This window comes from Mustela erminea, chromosome 1 (genome assembly GCF_009829155.1).
Source record: "Mustela erminea isolate mMusErm1 chromosome 1, mMusErm1.Pri, whole genome shotgun sequence".
In the NCBI taxonomy this organism is placed as follows: Eukaryota; Metazoa; Chordata; class Mammalia; order Carnivora; family Mustelidae; genus Mustela; species Mustela erminea.
The window spans coordinates 4,511,053-4,529,686 of record NC_045614.1 but is presented as its reverse complement, the minus strand read 5'-3'; the positions used below and the strand labels follow the sequence as shown (position 1 = coordinate 4,529,686).

General features: G+C 56.3%; 2 protein-coding genes across 9 annotated transcripts in view; one reads left to right on the top strand and one right to left on the bottom strand.

Moving 5' to 3' along the window:
- Window positions 1-9,652, bottom strand: part of LOC116570700 (adenylate kinase isoenzyme 1) — a 14,314-nt gene extending 4,662 nt beyond the window's left edge. The window contains exons 1-3 of one of the 6 annotated variants that reach the window (XM_032308207.1): window positions 9,621-9,652; window positions 7,936-8,135; window positions 7,214-7,327 (exon numbers count right to left, since the gene is read on the bottom strand). In XM_032308207.1, the coding sequence (XP_032164098.1) occupies window positions 7,214-7,327; window positions 7,936-8,106 (285 nt within the window). In that variant the 5' untranslated portion in view covers window positions 8,107-8,135; window positions 9,621-9,652. Of the gene's footprint in view, window positions 1-7,213; window positions 7,328-7,935; window positions 9,215-9,341; window positions 9,601-9,620 lie in introns of those variants that run through there. The other 5 variants (XM_032308175.1, XM_032308164.1, XM_032308200.1 and 2 more) reach the window with 5 other exon arrangements.
- On the top strand, window positions 9,604-18,634 carry GTF2F1 (general transcription factor IIF subunit 1). Of its 3 annotated transcripts, none has more exons than XM_032308048.1 (12): window positions 9,604-10,120; window positions 10,203-10,249; window positions 10,803-10,875; window positions 14,074-14,267; window positions 14,922-15,092; window positions 16,383-16,567; window positions 17,123-17,276; window positions 17,362-17,540; window positions 17,663-17,736; window positions 17,815-17,953; window positions 18,186-18,303; window positions 18,391-18,634. In XM_032308048.1, the coding sequence occupies exons 1-12, from the start codon at window positions 10,109-10,111 to the stop codon at window positions 18,593-18,595; spliced, it is 1,551 nt and encodes a 516-aa protein (XP_032163939.1). In that variant the 5' UTR covers window positions 9,604-10,108; the 3' UTR covers window positions 18,596-18,634. The 3 variants fall into 3 exon arrangements, with proteins under 3 accessions (XP_032163939.1, XP_032163933.1, XP_032163948.1); XM_032308042.1 differs by having other exon boundaries at window positions 17,359-17,540; XM_032308057.1 differs by lacking the exons at window positions 9,604-10,120; window positions 10,203-10,249 and adding exons at window positions 11,241-11,291; window positions 12,028-12,094 and having other exon boundaries at window positions 17,359-17,540.

Here is an 18,634-nt window from a genome sequence, read left to right as displayed (position 1 = left end):
AAAGAAGGCCCCGTTGAGAACAGCAACAAAATGAAAAGTAACAAGCTCAGGCAAAACTTTTCCAAAAATAGGCAAAGTCTTAAGGACTTTAAGGATCTTTAAGGAAAACTTGGATAAGGTGACCCCTGAACAACCCAAAGGAGACTTGAACAAAAGAAAGATATAAATGTCCCTGGAGAGGAAGACCACATCATAAAGATAAGAGTTCCTAAATCAGCTTGTAATTTCAACATGATAACATATTTTTTAGTTGAATTGGTCGACTCTAACATTTGTATACAAAAACAAGTGGGGATGCCCAGGAGAACCTAGGCAAAGAAAACCAGTGGCTAGTAGGGGTGGGAGAGGCAATATTGAACCCTAACAGATATTAAAGCCTAATAAATTTGCCATAACTAAAACAGCAGGGCACAGGGGTACAGACAGACCCCGGAACAGAGTAACATCCAGAAATTGACCCAAGTGAATATGGAAAGTTGTTACATGGTGTGGGTGGTATCCCAAATAAATGGGGGAAAGGACAACCTTTCAACTGGATGATTCTGGAACAACTGGATCCTGATTGGAAAAAGGTTAAATTGAACTCTTAGCTCATTCCAAAAACTAGGATACGTCCCAAATGGATCAGAGATATCAATGTAAGAAAGGAGGTCATACAAGTACTAAATAAACCATGAGTAGAGTCCCTTATAAGCCTAGCATTTGGGGAGGGTTGATCTTAAAATTTAGAAGAAATAACAAAATATGATAAATTTGATTAAAAACTAAAGCTTTTGCATGATAAAAAGACACCATAAAGCAAAGTCAAAAGATAACTGACAAAGCGGTGGGGGAAAGATTTGCAAACCATACCGCAAAGTGCTAATAGCCCTAATATGTAAAGAGTTCCTAGAAATCAAGAAGAGACCAACAATCTTTAAGGAAAAAAAAATAAAGCTAAATATAAAAAGCGCACAGAAGAAATAAAAATGGCCCTTAAGCTTTGGGGAAGATGTTCGACCTCACCCATAGTAAAAGAAAGGCCCATTTTAAACAACCCCAAAACACCATTTCACACCCAAGCAGAGTGACAAACATTCAGAAGTGTGGCAGCATCCTCTGCTGGTGTGGGTGTGTTGGTGGCAATGCAAAACAAAGACCATGGTGGGAGCTAGCAGGATGACCCACACGTTTCTCTTTCATCTGACACACCCACTCCAAAGGACCTATCATAAAGATATTAAAAAATACAACATGCCATGCACAGGTCACTTTGTGTGGCATTACTTGTAGTGACACAAGACTGCCAACAGCTTATGGTCTACCAATAATATGTTGTTCGACAGTTTATGTCTCTGGGGGAACAGCTAGTTAAACGATGGCAGTGCCACACCATGGACCAGAAAGGGAACCGGGAAGTCTTTGATGCCAACAGGAGAGCTGTAGGATACACTGTTAATTTTTTTTTAATTTTATTTTTTTATTTGACGGAGAGAGAGAGAGATCACAATTAGGAGAGCAGCAGGCAGGTGTGGGGGAAGCAGGCTCCCTGCTGAGCAAAGAGCCTGATGCAGGGCTCAATCCCACGACCCTGAGATCATGACCTGAGCCAAAGGCAGAGGCTTAACCCACTGAGCCACCCAGGCGCCCCTGCAGGATATACTGTAAAGTTAAAAAGAAAAAAAAATTAAGACAAGTATATACAGAATGCTAGTTTTTGTGTGAGGAGGATCTCTCTCTCTTTCACACACACACACACACACACACACACATACACTTCCTTTATATTTGCACAATGAAACACCAGAAGGACAAACCCAAAACTAATGAAAATGATTGCCTCTGGGGGGTTGGGGACAGACAGGAATGGCTGGAAACAAGCTCTCTCCCGCACACCTTTTTATGTGGCGCTGACTTTGGAATCATTAAGTAATATGCAAATTTAAAAGTTAAATTGAACAAAGCAATCCCTAAATATCCCAAACCAAACCGAAACAAATGTACCCAACTGGGTGTTATCGTCATCATAACTATGCAGAGAAAGTGATTATTTGGGGCAGCTCGGTGTTTTTAGTGTACGTCCACAGGGAGGAATAGTATAAGGAAAATCGGAGCTGCCGGGAAATCTTAAACTTCCTTCGGTCGTTTTGTTCTTAGTCGTTAATACGGGTATATTCCTTGGAAAGAAACTCTCCTACAAATGATGGAATAACACAAATGACCGCGTTCGTGGTTTTAGGGAAAAAGAAGAAGGCACGGTCATGGTGTGAACTAGAAACATCGGTATGAACTTGCTATTTTTTTTTCTACTTTTTTTTTTTTTAACTTTTTCTACAAGTTTGTGCTTTCCAACCCTGTCCCCTGGAAAGGCCTGGAAACGATGACAACTCAGTGGCAATGGGCACCCCGGCCCCCAGACTGGGCGCCACTGTGAAAGAGGGCTCCTTTGAGGCACAGCCCGTTCTGGGATTCAGCAGGAAGTGAGAAAGCTGGGGGTGGGAAGTCGGCCAGAAATCGGGAGGGCAGGGGTGGGGGTGAGAGGGGAAGGTGGCTGTGTCAGAGGCCACGTGTGTCAGCGGGAAAGGGTGCCCCCGGCCACCGATGTGACAGCCCGCTCGACGGCAGCGACAAACACCCGTGAGTTCCTAGTGATGAAAGAGAACAAAACAAAGGAAGGCAAAAATGACCAACGTCGTGGTCGCCGTTGGAAGGAACCAGAACACCAACGCCTTCCTCTGAAAAGCGGCCTTCGTGGAGGAAGGGATTAAGCTTCTCTCCCACCTGTCTGGTAGAAACCGTGTTTCCGGAGGCACCTGGGTGGCTCAGAGGGTTAAGCCTCTGCCTTCGGCTCAGGTCATGATCCCAGGGTCCTGGGATCGAGCCCCGCATCGGGCTCTCTGCTCAGCAGGGAGCCTGCTTCCCTCTCTCTCTCTCTGCCTGCCTCTCTGCCTACTTGTGATCTCTGCCTGTCAAATAAATAAATGAAATCTTAAAAAAAAAAAAAAAAAAAAAGAAACCGTGTTTCCAGAGAATCCAGCAGCCCTCGATGAAGACAGAGATTTCTTCTTTAGGGATGAATGCCCGTTCATCAATGCGGGAACATTGATTTATCGAACATCCTATCGATTTATAGGAAATCTAGCGGAGAGAGGAATGTGGTCCACAACCCTTCGCGATCAGCGACATCCAGGTTGTGTGCGAGATAGAGAGACCCGGAGACGCGGCTTCTTCGGTAAACACGACGGCCAGGAAAGCAGTAGCAGCGGGGGTGGGAGGCGCGCCCGCGGGTGACAGGGAGCGCCAGGCCCTAGTGACCTGCGGCGGGGTTGGCCTTATCTCAGTCCTCATTAGAGCCAGACGTCAGAAGACAAAGATTTTGAAGATGTTCACGCAAATCTGAAGATCATTTGAGGACGGGACAGATACTAACCCGCGCGGGATAAGGGGAAGTGTTTGGAAAATGTATACTGAAATATTCACGGGTTAAAACACACACACACGCACACACACACACACACGCACAACGTACTGAACCTGAATCTGAGCGGGTCGGCAGTGAACGTCGCGAGTGCCGCGCCGGCGATGGAGAGACGACTCGGGAACTCCCCGAGGCAGGAAGCCCCTGGGCAAGCCCGAGCGCGACCCAGGCCCTCCGGTGAGTCAAAGGGAAGCGAGCGGGGCTGACCACCTGGCTTGGGTTAGGAGACAACTAGTGAGGCGTGGCCCTCGTTTTCCTTGCAAATCTAACCCGAGGGAAGCCAAAGAGACGTTCTTCAGGCACTGGGGAAACCGAGAGGTGGCCTGGACACCGGACGGTCTCGAGGCAAGATTGTTAACCATGTCGGGCGTGTCGGGGGGAGGGAGACCCCAGAACGGGACCTGGAAGCTGCTTTAAACGCACAGTCAGCAACCGCAACAAGACTTCTTTTGTGTGCGTTTTCTTTTTCTTTTTTTAAGATTTTATTTATTTATTTGACAGACAGAGATCACAAGTAGGCAGAGGCAGGCAGAGAGAGAGAGAGGAGGAAGCAGGCTCCCTGCCGAGCAGAGAGCCTGATACGGGGCTCGATCCCAGGACTCTGGGATCATGACCTAAGCCTAAGGCAGACGCTGAACCCACTGAGCAGCGCCCCCGCGCCGATGACAGGGCGTTTTCGCGCAGATGAAGCCAGCGTGGCCAACCCTGGATGATGGTTTGATTGGGGACAGGGCGATCCCTTAGATCGTTCCCATTGTGTGCGTGATTGAAACCTGGCACCAGAGAGACACCCAAAATTGGAAGCCCTCGCGCACACGCGTGCATAAGCCCCTCCCCTTCCTGGCGGGGACGGTGAACAGGACGCGGGCGCCTTCACTTCTCTTGGGTGCTTCTGAGCACGAGGCCTCGCGGGGTCAACGTCCACAGACAAGTCTCTACGTCACGGTCAGCGCTGTTCCTTAAGACACGGACTTCACCCAATTCCTTTTTTCTACGTTTTGCCAGGCGGGGAGGGGAGCAATGAGAGACACTTCGGGAAATGGAAAAAGAGAGCTTCACTTGCTCCGGGAGAACTAACATCAATTACACAGCGACCCTGACAGCCTGGTGACCGTGCCGGACGGCCACGGAGTAGGACGTCACCCCCTGTAGGGAACGGGGTGAAGGGCGCAGGGCTATTTCCCGCAAGGTTCTGATTAACAAAAAGTTTTGACAAATACACAATTACTTAAAAATCCTCTGTGAACAGGGGAGTCTTCCTGCAGGTGGCACTTTGGGGAGAAACACGGACGCAGAGAAACAGACCTCCCGTGTCTGGGCGTTTCAGGGCGACCGGCCGCGGCTGCTCCAACCACATCCAACCTTGACGATACTCCTTGGAGCTGCAGGGGGTCATCTGGTCCCCCTCGCCCCAGCCTGAGCAGAGTGCTTCCCGGTGGGGAGTCCCCACGTGCTTATTCGACATAGGCCACCCACCCTGGGACCTCGGCCCCCTTTAGCGGTGCTCTCAGACAGGTGCACAGGGGACCGAAGCAATCTTGGAAACAGACCAGAAACTGTCTCAGGAATCAGCCTTCCCCGTGTCCCCGATGTGGGGAGACGCCGGTAGCACGTCTGTCCACATTCACCAATGAGGACCCTGAGGCTTGGGAGGCTGAGTCGGAGGTGGAGCAAGTGACCGAGTGGGACCTGAGGGCCAGTCTCACTGGCTCCAAACCCACATCAGCATCAGAGACTGCCCTAAAACAGAGCTGCAGCCCAGCGGGGTGGGGGCACGAAGGGCCGAGCTGGGTGCCTCCGGGGACACCTGGGTCAGACCTAAGGCAGGGGCCCACAGGGTCCTCAAAGGCTGAAGGGGCAGGGCAGCTCTCAGAGATCTAGAAAATTCCCCACAAAGAAAATGCACTCTCCTAACACAGACCCCGATATATTGCCTTTTTTTTTTCCACATCTGGCAGCCACATGGGCACAAGAGGAAAAGTACATGTTCTGTTCCTCTTAGCACAAAAGCACAGCACAAGCACAATCCTACGTGGCAGGTGGCGCTCGGCCTCCATGACAGAGAGGCAACCCTCCACCGGAGGAAGGGGGAGCCCAACACGAGGCACAGAAGGGTCCCGCGCTGATGTGGTGAAAAATCTAGGCCTCAGAACCGGCTGCCGGGGCCCGAGGAAGGCCTGCGCCCACCACCTGAATTGCACGACCCTGCACAAGTCGCCCGATCTTTCTGTAAAAAAGCAGGAGGCTAATGGTGCAAGAGACGTTTTTCTGGAATGTTCCAAAAGATCAGAGCTCCTCCGCGTAGTGTCAAGAATAGTGCGGGGCCCAGGACAAAGCTCAGGATGAGTTCACACTGTTGTTGCCATGGGGACGCGGAGGGCCTATGCCTGCCAAGCAGGGAGATTTTCAAGGGAAGCAGGAGTTCTGAGGCAGCATCTCCTGAGTCTCGAAGGTTGACTTCAGGAAAAAAGTCTTGAAAACCTGTAGAGTGCAAACCGAACCCACCAGGGGGCCACGTGGGGCCCGAGGGTCAGGAGTGCGCAGCTTCTGTCCCCAGGCCTTGTGGCATCCGCTGAGCTGGCCTGGAGGGCCGGGGCCTATCAGGGGCCGGGTGCTGGCCCAGGGCTGATGGGGACAGAGAGACTCACAAGCCTGGCCTTTGCCCTCAGAGTGCCCAGACCGGGAGAGGGAGCCCAATATTTGCCCTGCAAGTCATTTCGAATTGCTCCCAAGCAGGTGCGGCTAAAGGGCAGGGCCCCACCTCTTCCAGCCCCAGGAGACGTCTTTGAAAGCATTTCAGCCCAATCCAGCAAGTTCCAGAAAAGCCTGGAGGCTGACAACCTGCCACAGTTTCTCTCGTCCCCGCTCAGCCGTTTCCAGACACTCCTGTTGGCATGTGTGGCTGCTGAGGTGTGTGGAGGGGCCTTATCCTGAAGTCAGACCGGCGGGCGTGCAGGGGGAGCCTGGAGAGAGGCAGCCCGGCTTGCCAGCGCCCGCTGCCTCCTGCTGAAGGAGGCCAACCCAAACAGCCCCCTGTGGCCCTCCAGGATGTTATTGTCTCTCGCTTTTCACTGTGTTTACCGCTGCCAGAAACGTCTCTGTTTTGTTCAGCCAGTCACGCATTGGTCACTGCCCATCTGTTGGCATCCTAAGAGCAGGGACTGAGTCTGTCTCGTGAACACCTAAGGACACAGCCTGTTCTCACGCTACCTGGAGACAGGTGGTTACATATATAGATGAATTATTCAACCATGCTTCATCCTCATGGCCCAGACATGAGGCTAAACCCACATGCCACTCATTTGCACATCATTTATGTGCAGAAAGATATTAACTTTGGGGCGCCTGGGTCCCTCAGAGGGTTAAAGCCTCTGCCTTCGGCTCAGATCATGATCCCAGGGTCCTGGGATCGAGACCCTCATCGGGCTCTCTGCTCGGTGGGGAGCTTGCTTCTCCCTCTCCCTCTGCCTGCCTCTCTGCCTACTTGTGATCTCTGTCTGTCAAATAAATAAATAAAATCTTTAAAAAAAAAAAAGGTATTAATATGACTTTGTCCCGGCCACCTCACCAGCTATCCACCCAGGTTCTAGAAGCTTCCAGCAATCTTCCAGCTGTCCCTTGACCATATAAAACGCCCTTACCCCCTCGCCATCTCCTCCCCTCCTGAGGCCCACCCCGCCTGGACTCCATCCCAGGTGGGGAGGGAGGCGTAGTTTCACACCTCACCACACACTCACACAGCCCGGGGTCACTCACAATGCGCTCGAACTCCTTGGCCTGCCTCAGCTCCCGCGGGAAGCCATTGATGAGGAAGCCCCGGCTCTCCGGGTGAGATAACATGGCATTGCTGATCATGTCTAGGATGATGCCCTGGGAAGGAAAGAGGTGGCTGATTCAGTACCCCAGTTTCCCTCACCTACACAGCCACATTGTCAAGTTCTCGTCCCTGGTCTGGACTTCAGGTACCTGCCCTGTCCGGGGCCCGTGATTCCGGGTCCTCCTTGGTGCCCTGGGGCCACTCTGACGCACGAAGCCCATCTACTGGGCAAATGGCTACCGTGTGCCAACCTTGCGAGGCTTCGTTTACTTATTGCTACCATCTTACAGGTGGGGACGGGGGTGACCTTCATTTTACAGGTGAGGAAACAGGTACAGAAGGGGCCGGTGATACAGATGCCCAAGGTCACAAGAGGAATGAGTACTAGCAAACTTTCCCCAGTGCTTGTGAAGTCTTGGGCACTTTGCTACGAGCTTGATAGGCATGACGTCAGCCAACTCTGGCTACAGACTCCTGCTGTGGGTCCAGCTGGCCTCCCCTTTTTACAGCTGAGGACATGGAGACCCAGGGCACCAAGGCAGTGGCCAGGCCAGGAGCCATGGCCTTCTGGGCCTATCTGCTTCTACAGGGCTTCCAGGGAAACTCCTTCTTATGTGCCCCTTCTTCTTCCCTCTGCCCCCCGGAGCCTGTGAGCTCTCACCGTAGGCACCAGGAGCCCCTGCAGCATGATGTCATGGATCTTCCGGCCCCGCCGGGTACTGCGTTGGGCCTCCTGCCGCAGCAGCTGGCCCAGCCCCACATGGCAGAGGCCATATTTGGTTGCCATGTTCTTGCACTGTGTCCCTTTGCCACAAGCCGGGCCGCCCATCATGAAGATGATCAGGGGGTACTTGAGGATGTCTGGGTGGGGGGAGCGGGGAAGAGGTGGAGAGAGGGTTTGGCGCCTGCAGGGGCCAGCATGCACCGATGTGACTGGGTCCACCACCTACTGTGTGTCCCTGGGTGAGTGACACTGGACTTGGGTCTCCTGACATATCCGCTTTTGCCCCAGGATGGCATCTGGGGGTCCATAGCCCCCAATGGTATATCTAGACATGGCATGCCGTCAGTGCTGCTGTGGGTCACTGTGAAGCAGATACGAACCCGAGCAGGCCAGGCCCTCTGCACACAGGATCTCCTTGAAGAATCTCAATGACTCTACCAGCCCACTTCCCAGTTAAAGAAACAGGCTCAGAGCGGGCGCGGGCTCGCCCATCCTCCAGACCGTCCCACACCACCCTCCTCTTCCTCCGCTTTGGTCCAGCCCCAGTAGCCCCTTCTGTCCCTTGAACTTGTCAAACTCAACCCTCTCTTGCTGCTCCCCCTGCCTGGTAATTCCCCCCTCCACGGCCTTCAGGTCACAGCCCAGCCATCATGCTTTCTCTAAGAGCCTCCCGCCCCATCATTCCAACCCAGAGCCCCACGTCTTCCACAGCAGCAGCCATGAACAGCAATGATTCTGCCTGTTCACTTGTTCTTGTCTGTCTTCCCTGCCAGCCTCTGTACTCCAGGAGGGCAAGGAGGATTTCTGTCTTGCTGGCCCTCATGCCTCTACTACGGGGCACAGTTCCTGATGTGCAGGCGTGGGTGATGAGTGAATGAACGTCGGCAGCTACCAGGCATGACCATGGAGTGCAGCCCTTTATAATGCAATGTTGGGTGCATTGCTTCCCTCCCCCTCTGTTTAGTGAATCCCTAGGCAACCCCACAGGGCCCAGCTTAAACCTCCCCTCTTCCTCCAGCCCTGGAGCCGGTTCCTCTTTCCCTGTGACAGCCCTGTAGATGCCGTTTTCTGAGACTGTCTCCCTCACTACACTGTCATCTCCAGGAGGCCGGGGTGCTCGTCGGACACATTGACCGCGTTGTGCCCAGAACCCCGCGCAGCCGGCGCCCGAGTGGATCGAAGCACGGCTGATCCTTGCGCATGTGCAGTTGTGTTCCTGTGATGGGTGGGGGGGAGGGGGACGTGTGCACACTGGACTCGGGGTGTGCGGCACCTGCACCTCCCTCATGCCCCTCACAGCCTCCTTCCTGCCCCCGGTGAGCCAGCCACCCCCGCGACGTTACCCTTCTCCTGGGGTCTCAGGGCCCTGCCCTTCTGGGGCAGCTTGGACGTCCACAGACCCATCCCACCAGCGGCTCGTGGGGGGTCGCGCCCCATGCCCACCCAGCCCTGACTCCTGCTAGCTCGGCTCAACGTCACAAGGGCCCGATCATTTGGCGAGGTGGTGAAGTCTCCCCGGGGCGGAAGGAGGAAATGAACCCAAAGAGGCTCAGGTGGAGCGGCAGCCGCGAGCTGCAGAAGAGGCCTCGGTCGCTATGGTGACGCGCCCTCCTCGGACTCACTTCCCGAGTGGAGCGGCGCATGCGCTAGGTGCCCGGGAGCTCGCGAGGAAGGCCAGGTTCTCCCTCCCCTCCCAGGATGCCCCGCGGTTCCGGGTGTGACGTCAAGGGAGGCGTGTCCACAGGGCTGATTAAATTAACCGCGCTACATAGAAGAGGGAGACCCCCACGCGAGTCGCAGGGAGGGTGTGTTGTAGTTCGGGTTCGGCGTGAGGTCTTCTCTCTGGAAAGAGACAGGGAAACCTGAGGCGGAGGGGGTTGCCATCGCGACGCGGCCCGAGTTTCGCGTCCAGGTTAGGCGCAGGCGCAGACGCGGCGGGAGAGGTCCCCGAGACCGCCGGCAGACTGAGCGCTGCTGCTGGGGAGCTGCTCCCGGGATCGGCGGCCCCTCGGGCTTGGGGTCCTCCGTCGCGGCCAGAGACCCAACACCGCGAGGGCGGCTTGCCCGGGACTGAGGAGCGCGGACGGACCCGAACCACCGATCGTCACCCATGGCGGCCCTCGTGAGTATGCGGCGGAGTGCGGGGGTCCCGGCGGCGGCCTCTGCAGACCCCTTACTCACTGTCCTTCCTGCTCTCCCTGCAGGGCCCCAGCACCCAGAACGTCACCGAGTATGTCGTTCGAGTTCCCAAGTAAGTCCCTGAGCCCTCCCCGCTTCCCTCGAGAAGGGATCAACACCTTCCTGAGCTTCGAGGCCTGCCTGGCACCTGCTGTGATTCCCCCTCCTAACTGTCAGGGACGTGGGGACGGGGCTGGGCTTGAGCCGAGGCCCCTCTGGGGGCATCCTGTGTTTTGAACAGAAGGAATGAATGAATAAGTCCAGTAATAGACAGGAGGATGAAGCCTCCCGGCCTGGCATTCCGTCGGGCAGGAATGCCTTTTCCCCAGCGGTGACTCTTCTTGGTCCTCTAAAACCCAATTCCAGGATTTTCCTCAGGGAAGCATTCCCTGCCTGCCCTCCCCCATCCCCAGGGCACAGTTCCCCATTACTCCCACATCTTGGGCGCCCCCAGATCTCTGTGTCTCCTTCTGCTTTTCTTCAGCACCCAGTGGGGACAGTTTGGATCTGTTCCCTGACAGACGGGGAGCCCCTGAGGGCTTTTGTGGGTCCACAGGTTTGCTGAGCCAGGGAGGGTTTGTTAAATGAACGGTGGACTGAGCAGTGCCTCTTCTTGTCCGTTCCAGAAACACAACTAAAAAATACAACATCATGGCCTTCAACGCAGCTGATAAAGTCAACTTCGCTACCTGGAACCAGGTAAGTCCCTGTCGTGAGCGAGAGCCTGACCTTGCCCTTGGTGATTGCAGTAGACATTTAGTTCCAGTAGTAGCTAAGGCTTGGTTTCCTCCACGTTCCCGAGTGGAGATCAAATGAGGTACTAAGGCCCAGGCTGAGCTGCTGGGTGTCCCTGGGAGGAAGATTTGGCAGGCCCCACCGGAGGCCTTGGGAAAGGAGAACATTGAGAAGCTATGTCCACTGACAGGCATAGCCCTGAGTTATCTGGGCAGCCGAAGGGGCTGTGTCCCGCAGATGGTTTCTGGAAGCTGCCACTCTCTGGTGGTGCTGCTGTAGCAGAATACCACACACCAGACGGCTTATAAACACACGTTTATTTCTCACAGTTCTGAAGGCTGGGAAGTCCAAGATCAAGGCGCCAGCAGATTTTCAGCCTGGTGAGGGCCTGCCCCCTGGTTTATGGATGGCTGTCTTTTCACTGTGTGCTCATGCGGCAGAAGGGGTGTGGGAGCTTTCTGGGGCCTCTCATGAGGGCACTCCCCTCGTGACTGAGGGCCCCCCCCCAAGGCCCCACCTCCCAGTGCCATCACGCTGGGGGTTTGGTTTCAACGTAAACACATTTTGCGGTGGAATGCAGACATTCAGTCTCTAGCTGAAGTCATTAAAGGGTTTTATTTATTTATTTATTTATTTTCATTAAAGGGTTTTAAATCGAGCAGGTATAGGGTGATCCGGGCGCTGTGGGAGACAGGCTGTGGGATCAAGGGCAGAGCGTGTGCGCAGGGGGAAGGCCTTGGCTGGGGTCCCGGGGAGTGACCATTGCGCCTGGAGCAAACAGGGGTGTGAGAAGTGGGTGGATTCTAGGGTGTTTCGAAGTAGCGCCCACAGGATTTGTGAATGGCTGGATGTTGAGGGAGGACGGGGCCATATGGATGGAGTGTTTGGGGACTGTGGGCCCAGCGTCGTGTATCAGACGTCCAGAGGAGATTGGAGGGAAGTAAGCAGTCGAGCAGTCGAGCTGGAAGGGAGCCTCTGGGCATTTGGGGCGGCATTTAAAGCCGTGGAGCCTGGACGGGCCCAGCAGAGGAGTTGGCCCCGAGTCCAAGGGGGGCAGCTTCTGGCCTTCTCTCAGTTGGGCGGCTCCTAACCGCCCAATCTTGTTTTCCAACACAGGTCTCTCATTTGACTGCTTTTAAAGGTCCCTTCCTCTAGTTGAGCAGATGAGACCATCAGAGCTTGGGTAGGTGGATGCTTGCTCAGGGCACCCCTCCCCTTGTAGGGTGCCTGCCTCCCAGCATCTCCACCTGCGCACCATTCATATACGGACTAACGCGCTCCCCCGACCTCTGGTCCCACCTGAATTATCCAGAGAGGATGCAGTGTTTCCAAATCCCTGATCACTCACTGGGGAGACCTGCTTTACCACTGGTCATCCACGAGAAATAACTCACCCATTGGGGGTACCCAGCCCCCAACACTCACCCCTAAGAGGAATAACTTGGTAAATACTTTGGGAACATACCCCTTCCGTCCTTCATTAAATAGGAGGGCCCCTCTCCCCGCTGAGAACCCAGAGGAGCCTACCCCTCAGTCACGTGTCCCTTTGGAGGGGCCGTGCCCCCCATTACCCATCACCTTGAGGTGCAGCACCTGAGTACTGATGACCTCTTGAGACACGTGACCTCCCGGCTACTAGGACCTTGCACATACCCTGTTCCCTGATCTCATGGGAACTCTCAGAATCTTAGGAGGGGATTACATTTCCTGGGGAAGAACGAATCTCCTGGGTTGTCACTAATCACCCAAGGGAGGAGGCAGGTACAGGTGTCTAAATGCTCACAACGTCCCCTCCCCCAATAGCCACTCCCCACCCAGGGCCACTCCTGGGCAGAAACCTACCCTGCCAGATGCATTCTTTGTAGCAGCTGTCCCCAGGGAGACCACCCCCTGGGCTAGAGGTGAACCATCCAGACAGGGGCCCTGCCCTCTGGAGTGACCACCTTCAGGGAATCAGGCCTGTTTACCCCCACCTTTAGCATTGAAGCACACCCCGGGCTGGCTCCCTGGAAAGGTGCAGGAAGGACACTGGTCCCTCCCCTCCGTGGGGGTGCCACAGCCTGGGGAGCTTGACCGGGATCAAATGCTAGCTTGGTAGCCCTTTGCCCTCACATTTTCAAGGTTTTGTGCCATCGGCCCCCAGCTCGTGGTCTGGGCTGCTGGGAGTGCCCGCCATTCTCACTCTTGTCCTTTAGATCGGGTCAGCAGGCTTTTTCTGGAAGGCCCAGCTGATGGTTATGCTGGCGTTGTTGGCCAGGGTGACGATGATAGGTGGATGGCTGGACGTGGCCACATTCCCTCCTCTTTTTGGTTGTTTGGTGCTCCGGTGTCTGGAGGTGGTGTCTGGAGGTAGCTACGTTAACCCTGCCCCCGCTGATGTGCCCAGACTCCCTTCCAGTCTCCTGCTGCTGCAGACAGCGGTGCCGTAAAGGGCTCGTAAAGGGCTCGTGTGGGGCCTCTCACCCCCACTGTCTGGGGAAGCAGTGTGCACGTCTCAGAATTTCTTACCTGCTGCTGAATTGCCTGGAGATCCAAATTTGGAGAACAGCCTTTAATGATGTCTCAATGTAGAGAGAGAAGTGGGCCAGTTCCAAGCAGGTTGTTTTCTTTGCTTTTGCTTTTGTTTTCTCACCAAAATGATCCGTTTATTTATTTATTTTGAAACTGTTGATATAGAAATAGTTCCAAACTGGGACGCCTGGGTGGCTCAGTTGGTTGGACGACTGCCTTCGGCTCAGGTCATGATCCCGGAGTCCCGGGATCGAGTCCCGCATCGGGCTCCCAGCTCCACAGGGAGTCTGCTTCTCCCTCTGACCTTCTCCTCGCTCATGCTCTCTCTCTCACTGTCTCTCTCTCAAATAAATAAAATCTTAAAAAAAAAAAAAGTTCCAAACTTTTCAAAGCTGCAAAATAAACCTAGTACAAGGCTTAACCACATGCCTTCTCCCAGACACACAGTGTCTGGACACACAGACATGCAGGCCAGTATCCTACCCCTTTTTCTGTTTTGCTCAGCTGGAGGTTAGCTCTGAATGCCGGCAGCTCAGCCTGGGAGAAGCGGGGGAATCAAGGGTGTTCTGGGGAGGGGGGGCAGAGCTCAAGCAAAGGCGGGCATCCCGCTGAAAGTGTCTGTTTCCTGGCCACCCTGCCCTGTTGTCCCAGGCCCGGCTGGAGCGAGACCTGAGTAACAAGAAGATTTACCAGGAGGAAGAGATGCCCGAGTCCGGCGCGGGCAGCGAGTTCAACCGCAAGCTTCGTGAGGAGGCGAGGAGGAAGAAGTACGGCATCGTCCTCAAGGAGTTCCGGCCCGAGGACCAGCCCTGGCTGCTCCGCGTCAACGGCAAATCGGGCAGAAAGTAAGTGGTGGTGGCAGTGGGTGCCTCCCGTTGTCCCCCGAGTGTGCCGACTCCGTTGGCCGTCCTCTGTCAACACCCATGGCTCTGGTGGGGTTTTATTTCTGAAGGTGAACCAAACTGGTGCTCATGCAGGAGCCCTAGAGACTGGGGTGTGGGAAGCCCGAGAACTGGGCTGATTGCACACAGCAGGGGGCTGCCCGGAGGGGTGGGGGTGGGGGTGGGGGTGGGGGTTGTGACGATTGGGAGGCCAGGTGGGTGGAGGCGCGCCAGGAGGAACAGTGCGCACAAAAGCCCGGAATGGCCCATAGACCAGACCTGTAAATGGAGACTCACACAGTTGAAGGGCCAGCCCAGGGTCTCCTGGCATTGAAATTTTTCAAAAGATTTTATTTATTTATTTGACAGAGCAAGGGTGGGGAGGGGCAGAGGGAGAGGTAGACAAGCAGACCCCCCACTGAGTGCAGAGCCAGTTGTAGGGCTTGATCTCAGGATTCCGAGATCATGACCTGAGCCAAAGTCAGACACTTAACCAGTGGAGTCCTCCAGGCGCCTCTGGGTTTTGCTTCGAGAACCCAGATGGTTCTGGAGACGGGTTAGGCCGGGGGCATAGGCAGGCAGGGTCCTGGTCCACAGCGTGACCATGACTCTCTGCAGGTTCAAGGGCATAAAGAAGGGAGGTGTGACAGAGAACACGTCCTACTACATCTTCACCCAGTGCCCCGACGGGGCCTTCGAGGCCTTCCCGGTGCACAACTGGTACAACTTCACGCCGCTGGCCCGGCATCGCACGCTCACTGCCGAAGAGGCCGAGGAGGAGTGGGAGCGGTGAGTGAGCCCGGCAGGCCGGAGGGAGGCAGGGCCCAGACGGGGGCTCCCAGCTCCCCAGATGGGAGCGGAAACCCTTGGAAACGGGGTGTGTCACGGTAGCTTTCTCTCTAGCTGGGAGCTGCGTACTCAGTGGTCACCAAGCCGGACTCCACCAGGCCCTTGGCAGGGAGCTCCCAGTGCAGTGAGGGAGGCAGACCTGGAAGCATCAGGGACACACACGGCCCTGAGAGGGCTGGGGAAGAGGTAGCTGAGCTGAGCCCTGGAGCAGGAATTGGCAGCGCAGGGGAGGGTCTCTCGGGCCCGCTTGGCTTCCACCAGGCAGGAGGGCCCCGGCTGCATCAATGACACACAAGATCTGTATAATGTAAAATTGACCATTTAACCATTTCTAAGTGTCCCGTTCAGTAGCATGAAGTACATTCATACTGTTGTTCAGCCCTCACTGCTGTTCCCTCTCCAGAACTTTCTCATCTTCCCATCCTGAGATTCTGCCCCCATTAAACAGAACCTCTTTGTCCCCCTCCCCCAGCCCCTGGCGGCCACCGTTCCACTTTTCCTTTCTGAGTTCGACCTTTCTAGGGACCTCACTGATCATGCGGTATTTGTCCTTTTGTGACTAGCGTATTCCATGGAGCACGATGTCTTTAAGGTTCATGCATATTGTAATATATGTCAGCGTTTCCTTCCTTTTTGTAATTAAAATACTTTTAATGATGGAAAAAAACATAAAATTTATCATCTTAACCATTTGTAAGTGTGCCACTCGGTAGTGTTACATCTGCTCACGTTCTTGTGAGACAGAACCTCACCCCTTTCCCTGCTGCTGATGAACCTCATGCTATTTGATACAATCCTAAGGCTCTCCATAGCCGCAGTCATATTTTTTAAAACTTTTTATCACCATGCTAAATGGAAACATCAGTGTCGCGTCTCATAAAAACAAAGGCACCCATCAACTACCATAAAAACACACGAACATGAATACGTTGTAGCCAAGTTCTGTTGCCTGAGAAAGGCCCTGAGCTCGAGAGAACTGCTGGATACCAACACCGCGCTGAGACCTTCTGCCTGAGGGACGCGGAACAGAGAGGGAATCGGAGAAAGGCCAGCTCTTCCCCAGGGGATTTCAGGATCGCATTATCTGGGGTCACACCATCCTCAGATCACCTAACTCCTGTCCGTGGTTTCCCCTTTGGGGGAGCGGCTGGTGGAGATTGCAGGGGGAAGGCCCGGTTTGTGGAGCCAGGTCCCTTGTAACCCCCACTGCACCCCACCCCCTGCCCCCAGGAGAAACAAAGTCCTGAACCACTTCAGCATCATGCAGCAGCGGCGGCTCAAGGATCAGGACCAGGATGAGGAAGACGAGGAGAAGGAGAAGCGCAGCCGCAAGAAAGCCAGTGAGCTGCGCATCCACGACCTGGAGGACGACCTGGAGATGTCGTCTGACGACAGCGAGGCCAGTGGCGAGGAAGGTGAGGCCGCTGGCGCCCCCCGGGGGGCTGGGTCCTACTTGGTCAAGGTGCCTGAGTGATGACTTGGGTTAATGCCGCTGTAGGAAGGTTTGGTCACTCACAGCCCGCTGGGAATGAGAACACGACGCAGCAGGGTACGCAGGCCCCCGGGGAAGCCCCAGAGTTGGTAGGAGGTAGAAAGGAGTGACGCCAGCACGGTCTCAGCAGTGGCCCTCATCGGGGCTTCCGCGGGATGGGCCATGCAGGGGTCGGAGGGGAACAGCTTCAGATCTGCCACTTAAGTAATTCTGGCAGGCCCTGGGCTACAGGGGAGGTTTCTGGTCGTCGGTACCCAGTCTCCGGCCCTGGCGGCTGGAGGGAAGGAGATGATGGGCAGGAGTGTGAGAGTCCGACGAGAGGAGTTGGGGGTCGAGACTTGGACCGGTCGGGTTGCGCGGGAGAGGGGAGTCCTTGGGGGTGTCTCTGCCCGGTTAGCGAGGCCCCCGAGATGTCCAGACGTCCTTGGATAGGCCGAACGGGATGAGGGCCCGCCTGAGCCCCGCTCTGCTTCCCCAGGTGGCCGAGCGTCCAAGGCCAAGAAGAAGGCACCCCCCGCCAAGGGGGGCAAGAAGAAGAAGAAGAAGAAGGGCTCCGACGACGAGGCGTTCGAAGACAGCGACGACGGGGACTTCGAGGGCCAGGAGGTAGACTACATGTCCGACGGCTCGAGGTGAGGCGGGCGGCAGGCGGCGGGCCTGGGCCGGGCCTGGTGCACTGCTTCCCTCACCCCGCGCCCGCCCGCTGTCTTGCAGCAGCTCCCAGGACGAGCTGGAGGGCAAGCCCAAGGTCACCCAGCAGGAGGAGGGCCCCAAGGGCGTGGACGAGCAGAGCGAGAGCAGCGAGGAGAGTGAGGAGGAGAAGCCGCCGGAGGAGGACAAGGAGGAGGAGGAGGAGAAGAAGGCGCCCACGCCTCAGGAGAAGAAGCGCAGGAAAGGTCAGTCCCCGGCCCGCTTCCCCGGGGCAGCCGGCCCCCCAACTCGCAGAGCCCCCCTGTCCGAGGTGGAGCTGGGGCGGGCGGTCCCCGTGACACCAGCGTCCCGCCTCTGGCCCCCACAGACAGCAGTGACGAGTCGGACAGCTCCGAGGAGAGCGACATCGACAGCGAGGCGTCGTCCGCCCTCTTCATGGCGGTAAGGCCCAGCCCGGGGCGCGAGTGGGCAGGCGGCCGCCCCGTGCCGAGACTCACGTCCCCAACCCCGTCCCCGCAGAAGAAGAAGACGCCCCCCAAGAGGGAGCGGAGGCCGTCGGGAGGCAGCTCGCGGGGCGACAGCCGGCCGGGCACACCCAGCACGGAGAGCGGCAGCACGTCGTCCACGCTGCGGGCCGCGGCCAGCAAGCTGGAGCAGGGTGAGCGGCCTCTGCCCCCCGCTGCGGTCCCCGCTGCGGTCCCCGCTGCGGTCCCCGCTGCGGTCCCCGCTGCGGTCCCCGCTGCGGTCCTTGGTTCTGCCTCCAGGGCAGAGCCCAGAGTCGGGCCACAGGCCTGTCCACACCCCCTCCCCGCCCCCTGCCCAGGGGACCCTGGGCCCCCCATGCCCTTCCCCGGGGAGCGCAGGACTCAGCCCCGCCCCCACTGCCCCAGGCAAGCGGACGAATGACACGCCGGTGGCCAAGCGTTTGCGGCTGGAGCCGGGACCCCAGAGCCTGTCGGGGAAGTCGACCCCTCAGCCCCAGTCCGGGAAGTCGACCCCCAGCAGCGGGTGAGTTGGCTCGAGGGCAGCCGGGGCCACGCGGGGCGCGGGGGAGCCTCCTGTTGACGGCCACCCTCCCTGTGCCCCACTCCTCAGGGACGTGCAGGTGACCGAGGACGCCGTGCGCCGCTACCTGACGCGCAAGCCCATGACCACCAAGGACCTGCTGAAGAAGTTCCAGACGAAGAAGACGGGGCTGAGCAGCGAGCAGACGGTGAACGTGCTCGCCCAGATCCTCAAGCGCCTCAACCCCGAGCGCAAGATGATCAGCGACAAGATGCACTTCTCCCTCAAGGAGTGACGGCCCGGCGCCGCCCAATAAACGAGCTCGGCTCCAGAA

Bases quoted from the DNA above. Each gene is read 5' to 3' on its own strand.
- GTF2F1 (XM_032308042.1), top strand. The intron at 10,876-14,073 runs GTAAGTCCCTGT...CTGTTGTCCCAG, and splicing joins ACTTCGCTACCTGGAACCAG to GCCCGGCTGGAGCGAGACCT. The intron at 16,568-17,122 runs GTGAGGCCGCTG...CTGCTTCCCCAG, and splicing joins CGAGGCCAGTGGCGAGGAAG to GTGGCCGAGCGTCCAAGGCC.